Below are 6,000 nucleotides of genomic sequence, written 5' to 3' on the forward strand. Positions count from 1 at the left end.
TATTGTATATTTATGTATTTGAAAAATGGCATTTGATAGCAGGGAGTGATGTGCACACAGCTAAGGTCACTTATTTAGTCAGGGAGCCTTAGGAGATCTGCTTTTGCTGTAACCAGCACTCACTGATGCCTATTTACCTAAAGGATACTTTCACATTCTAGGTACAACCAGGAATCTAATTTGGTTATTTTTATATCTGCTGCAGCAGACATTTATCACTACACAGTTGGTTTCATGACTAACATGCAAACTAGAAAGGCAGTAAAGGGCTGCGTGGAAAGCGGAGCTGGAAACCAGCATTGTAACTGAAAACACCCCTCTACCAGTTTCTAGTACTGGTATCCAGTATCTGTGAGGATATACTTAACAACTGCTCCTCAGCTCATTTAAAGAGATGGGAATAATTGATCAAATTAAGGACACAGTGTCCGAGGCGGTGTTTACTCCTTCTACTCTGTTAAGCGGCCGAGGTGGGCTGCACATGGCCCAGATAATCCTGTCTGTGGTCACCTTTTTCCTGGCTGCCTTCAGAGGCGGGAGCACCCATACCTACTGGAACTACGCTATGTTCACCTGGGCCTTCTGCCCCATCATGACCCTCATCATCACTATTATTGAGATGTTCAAGCTCGATATCATACTCAATAGGTTTTGCCTGAACTGGTCGGACTTCACCACGGGGATGGCCATGTCCTCTACACTCATGACCGTCTCTGTTGCCATCACCTACGCCAACTTCTACGCCTGTCTGAAGTGGCAATGCCTGTACGGCTGGATAGTGAGTATATTTGCTTTCTTGTGTGGCTTCGTCTACACACTTGAAGTTGTGAAGGACAAATTCCTGGACAAAAAGAAAGGAAGCTACCTAGCTGCTCTGCCTGGATTCTTTAAGGTCATGGAGGCCTTTGTGAGCTGCATGATTTTTATATCACTGACTGGTTACAGAGACAAGCCAGCTCTGATCTTGTGTGTTATAGCATATGCCATCCCTTTCCCCATCCTCCCTGTAATCATAGCCACCAATATCCTCAAGAAACTCAAGAAGTGTTTGCCCTTTAACCTGGACCGGTTTGTGTTTATATTTCTGGTGATCTCTGTTGTGCTGTATATATTTGCTGCTATTGTGTGGCCCATTTTTATGTTCAGAAACAACCCTCGGCCCAGCGACTGTCCACCCAGCTTCTGTATCTGGGCCATACAGTTTATGGTTGCATTTCTGACCTATGTTAATCTCATTATTTTCACACTGGACCTCATTTTTACTCTGCTTGGTATCTGTGGCTTTGAGCGCAAATAGTGGTGACTGTCCTATAATCTTTTTTTAAAATCCCAAATATGTTTCTGTATCCTTAAACAACTGCTTTAAGTCAAGACTTAAAAACTGTATACTTAATGCTCAACATCTCTTCCCATAACAATAAAAAAGAAAAGCGTGTGTGTGATTTAAGTTCTCTAGCTTATTAGAGTTCAGAGGTTTAGTTTAAATAATGCTTTTTAAGCCTAGTCTCAAGTTGATGAACAGTTCCGTTTCTACGCTGAAGTCATATAATCACAGTGTACAGTCTCTATTCGAGCATAAACAAATTGTGGCTGTACACCATAATTTAAACATTAATCTGTAGAGTATTGTATCGTCCACTTTTTTATGATTCAATGTAAAGTTTTACGTATGATGTATAATTAAACCTACAAGTTACAATTCAGTTTGTGCATATTCTGTCACTGTACCATTTCATGTTTCTTAATGTGCTGCTGTGAAATATTATCTGTACATGGCACAGCCAATGAATATTTAAAGATATGTAGCATTATGTCTGTTTGAAAATTATATCACACATGAATGGACACACCAGTGTATCCCGGGATCTGTTAACCACAGACAGATGAGGGCCGGAGGTGTTTCTATGTGAGAGAGACAGTTTAAGTTTTCAATCAAATTTCAAGATAAATCTAAAAAACACACATTTTGATCCAGTTAAGGTAAAATAAATCAATTCATTTAAAGGCCACATATTGTTAAAAGTGAGATATGCATGTCTTATTTTGATTATAATGCAGGTTGAGGTGCTATATAAATGCTGTGAAAGTCCAACCAAAGCAGGAGGGGATCCTAAATAGACAGGCACTAAAACGGAGCGTTTCAGACAGAGGTTGAATACAAGCGAATTCAGGCAACCAGAATGAAAAAATAATGTGTTTTTTGGACATTAAAGCATGTTCTAGTAGAAACCCAAAATACAAGTATGAACCGGAAAATGAAGATGATACGGGATCTTTAATTTCAGGCATATGATCCTCAGAAGACAATGGTATCAGAGATTAAAGATAAGAGAAAAAGGATGGGGGTGTTCATTTTAACACACAAGGGAATAAATGTTGTTTTGGCCTGCTTGATAAATTACAAACAAAAAATAAATAGACATGACCGGCAGAAAAACTATAGATAGAGAAACTATTATAAATACACAGTACAGTATGTTGTGTTTTTAATATAGGAAAGAGTCAAGAGTGCAAAAGGAAGTCTCCTTCCACTTCGCACATTCATGGAACACACACTGGCTGCTAAGCAACTCACGAATCTGGAAATTTGAATAAAAAGGAGGTGAGTCAATGATGCCTACCCATCATATAAGATGTGGCTCTACCTCAACATGAGAATCGAACAGTAGTAGAACAAGGAATGAAGTGTTCACTCATCCTGATTAAGAAGCAACAAGTACAATCTTCTACTGGTAAAACGATGACTTTTTGACTTTAAGATCTGGGATTCCTAATTTGAGCATCATGTGTGGCCCATTCAAGGGCTGTCAGGGCATTTTGCGCCTCCTGGAGATAATCTTCAGTACTTTATCTTTGATCATCGTCATCTTCGGAGGTAGGATGGTGAGTCCATGGGGTGTCTGGTGTGAGTTCGTGTGGGTTTTCTGCATCACCGTGCCCCTGGTGCTTAGCGTAGTGGAGGCCAAAATGTGGCACATCCTTCTGGCTGTCTTCCTCCCCAATTGGGCTGACCTGACGTGCGGGCTGACCGCCCTTTGTGCTGTGATGATCACCTCAGCTACAGTCATCTTTGCAGCTGTTTTTGTCTGCATCTCCTGCGTCGTCAACATCCTGTGTTTCATCTTCTCCCTGGTTGCCACAGTTTTCTTCCTGATTGACGCTTTCATGCAGAAAAAGCTGTTTCCGAGCGGCTACCTATCCAGCCTGAGGGGAGGGCTGCGAACAACAGAGGCCTTTATAGCGTGTATTATTCTCACTGCTGCCGCGGACCACTTTGTAAATGGCGAATGGTCCTTTCGTCCTTTTGGGATGATATGCAGCATTATTGTATTTGCTGTTTGTCTCCTGGTGACTGTGGTCATCATAGTCCTCCATCTGCTCAAACTACTGCAGTGTCTGCTCTCATTCAGGCTGAGTTTGATGGAGCTTGTGTTTAATATTGTGGCGGTGCTGTTGTACCTGCTCGCTGTCATTCTTTGGTCCATCTTTGGCTACAAACGCTACAAGTACAATCCTTACATCTGTGAGAAGTGCTCCTACACAGCAATGAATACGGTTAACATTGGAGCCATTGTCAATATTGTCTTTTACGTTGTGGACCTGGTTTTGTCCTTAAAAACTCATTAGAAACACGGTCACTCATTTTCTTTTGTTGCACGGTTTCATATCTTCAGAAAATAATTACATTAATGAGGACAACAATTAATGGACAGTAGCTGTTTGTATTGACTATATAAAGCCCAAATCATGTGAAATATGAGTTGGTTTTTTTAATCTTCACTCAAAACAGCAGGTTGTTTTGCTTATGTCATATTGCTTTAATATGCCTTGTTATTTGTGAGTGTTACTTGTCAAGTTAAAATGAATAAAGGTGTACAATATATGAAATGGATTTGAAATTATGTCTATAAAATGAAGAAGAAGAAAAGCTATATTAAACCAGAGTGGACAATGCAGTCTCCCCCCGTATGTAATCATTTTAACATTTTTATTTTAGACTCAATATACTAAGTAGACATTTGGCTGCCTCTACAGAGATGTAATGCCTCTGATAACACAACAATAGTTCTGAGAAAGTATATTCAAATTTTACAACTCTGGCATTTCTATACCATGAAACTTTGATAGTGTATGCAAATGTCATAGCAAACACTCACACAGCTGTTTTAACTCGCACTCATTTTAACAATAATGCACATATATTAACACACTATTTTTAAAACATTATAACATGATTTTATTAGAAGAAAAGAACAGGCATATAAAACCAAATGCCTAATAGATCAAAAAATTCAACAGTGTGTGAGTGTGCACCTTCAGGCCTCCTCTGGTTCCTCGAACTCCACAGTCTCCAGCAGTCCCTGAAAACAGAAGTAGTGGGAGTTGCAGTACACGGGAGGCTTGTTGGGACACAAGCCCACCACTTCTGGTTTCAGCGACGCAAAGGGGCTGGCTCCGCTTCCCTTCATGTCCATCTCCAACTCCAACAGGATCTGCAGGGAGTAGGTCATCTCTGTCTCACTGCGTGGGGAGGACAAGAAGCATCAGCATCTGGTACATTTGTACGCTTTCACGCAGTTGTCTAATGCAAATAATATGTATCAATGCCAATGCGCCAATTTTCATACTATGCTTTGTTAAATTGTAATGATTTACTTTGACGTAATATGTTATCTTAAACGTGTTTACTGTTTTTCAACTGCACAAAACGTCTGTGACCTTTTTTGTAATTAGGTATGTATTCCGCAGTAGTGGAAAATGTATGTATATGTATTGGCAATTGTTATATTGTTATGTAATTAGATCAATCCTCAAAGCAATTTCAGTCAAAAACAACTGGACTGGTTGTTTGTCTAGGAAGACGTTTCACCTCTCATCCAAGAGGCTTCATCAGTTCATGTACGCATCTGACCAGGCTGGGACTGGTCCCAGCCTGGTCAGATGCGTACATGAACTGATGAAGCCTCTTGGATGAGAGGTGAAACGTCTTCCTAGACAAACAACCAGTCCAGTTGTTTTTGACTGAAATTGCTTTGAGGATAACGATGACCTGGACGAATGAGAACATTCACAGGCTTAATTAGATCAATAGTACGGATCTTTAACTACTAATGTCTATATGTTTGGTTATTTATTACAGTGCTTCATTTTGTAACCTGATCATGTTGTTTATGTAAAATCTTAATCTTACTAGTAACTTGAGTTGTGACATAAAGACAGTGGAGTAAATGGTGCAATATTTCCTTCTGAAATGGATTAAATGATGATGAATTAAATGGAAATATTCAAGTAAAGTAAAACTTTGAGCAAACGTACTTTTACTTTTAACCACTGCTGTTCTGTAAGGTATATGTGTGTCTACGTTTCTGTACCACTCACTTGAGAGTGGTGAAAAGGGAGGGGATTTCATAATCCCTGAGGAGCAGAAGTGTAGGAAGCCAACCCTGTTCCAGACCCTGACTGGCATCAAATCCTTGAGACAAAAAGATGAAAAGGAAAACGAATGAAAAAGAGTGAGAAACAACCTCATCAGTACCTTGTTTAGATAACTGTTCTGTCACACAACTAAAAATAAGCAGCTTTTAGGGTGTAAAAGTGAGTTTGGTGCATTTAAGAGTAATTAGAAAGATACTCACCAGGGTGAAATCCAACCACCAGGTCCGGCTTGGCTGCTTCCTCTTTCTCCACCAGCTCCTCCCAGAACTGGTGGTAGAGGCCCTTGTAGGCGCTGATGTAGACCCTTTGCTTGGGGCTGGGCCCACTGAGAGGAGGCCTCACGATGGGGCCGTCCACCACCTCTGATCCCACCATGACTATCCCGATACCCTGGTGTCCAGGGAACATGTTGTTCAGCTCATCATAGTCTGTCAGCCTGGCTGCCAGAGTCTCACTGTGTCCTGCGCCCACCAGGTGAATGGTGAGAGGTTTGGAACAAGGGTTAAGGCCAAACAGCCTCATCCCCCAGGCTATGGTCAGCGGCCTGGAGAAGAACTCACTGCA

The 6,000-nt window shown here is 40.9% G+C and overlaps 3 protein-coding genes across 3 annotated transcripts in view; 2 read left to right on the plus strand and 1 right to left on the minus strand.

Moving 5' to 3' along the window:
* Positions 1-394: 394 nt before the first annotated feature.
* On the plus strand, positions 395-1,297 carry LOC310960558 (myeloid-associated differentiation marker-like protein 2; the record flags this gene model as incomplete). The annotated part of the gene is made up of 1 exon (XM_083932280.1): positions 395-1,297. One exon carries the CDS (start codon positions 395-397, stop codon positions 1,295-1,297), a length of 903 nt encoding a protein of 300 aa, XP_083788406.1.
* Positions 1,298-2,784: 1,487 nt separating this feature from the next.
* On the plus strand, positions 2,785-3,627 carry LOC310960560 (myeloid-associated differentiation marker homolog; the record flags this gene model as incomplete). Its single annotated transcript, XM_083932282.1, has 1 exon — positions 2,785-3,627. The coding sequence occupies one exon, from the start codon at positions 2,785-2,787 to the stop codon at positions 3,625-3,627; it is 843 nt and encodes a 280-aa protein (XP_083788408.1).
* A 680-nt stretch (positions 3,628-4,307) lies between these two features.
* LOC310961034 (putative protein MSS51 homolog, mitochondrial) overlaps positions 4,308-6,000 on the minus strand; it is a 3,028-nt gene continuing 1,335 nt past the window's right edge. Inside the window, exons 4-6 of the mRNA XM_083932949.1 lie at positions 5,637-6,000; positions 5,380-5,473; positions 4,308-4,521 (exon numbers count right to left, since the gene is read on the minus strand). The exon at positions 5,637-6,000 is cut by the window's right edge and continues 200 nt beyond it. Coding sequence (XP_083789075.1) covers positions 4,317-4,521; positions 5,380-5,473; positions 5,637-6,000 — 663 coding nt within the window. The 3' untranslated portion in view covers positions 4,308-4,316. The remainder of the gene's footprint in view (positions 4,522-5,379; positions 5,474-5,636) is intronic.

The sequence above is a fragment of the Echiichthys vipera genome, assembly GCF_963691815.1.
Source record: "Echiichthys vipera genome assembly, chromosome: 18".
Classification (NCBI taxonomy): domain Eukaryota; kingdom Metazoa; phylum Chordata; class Actinopteri; order Perciformes; family Trachinidae; genus Echiichthys; species Echiichthys vipera.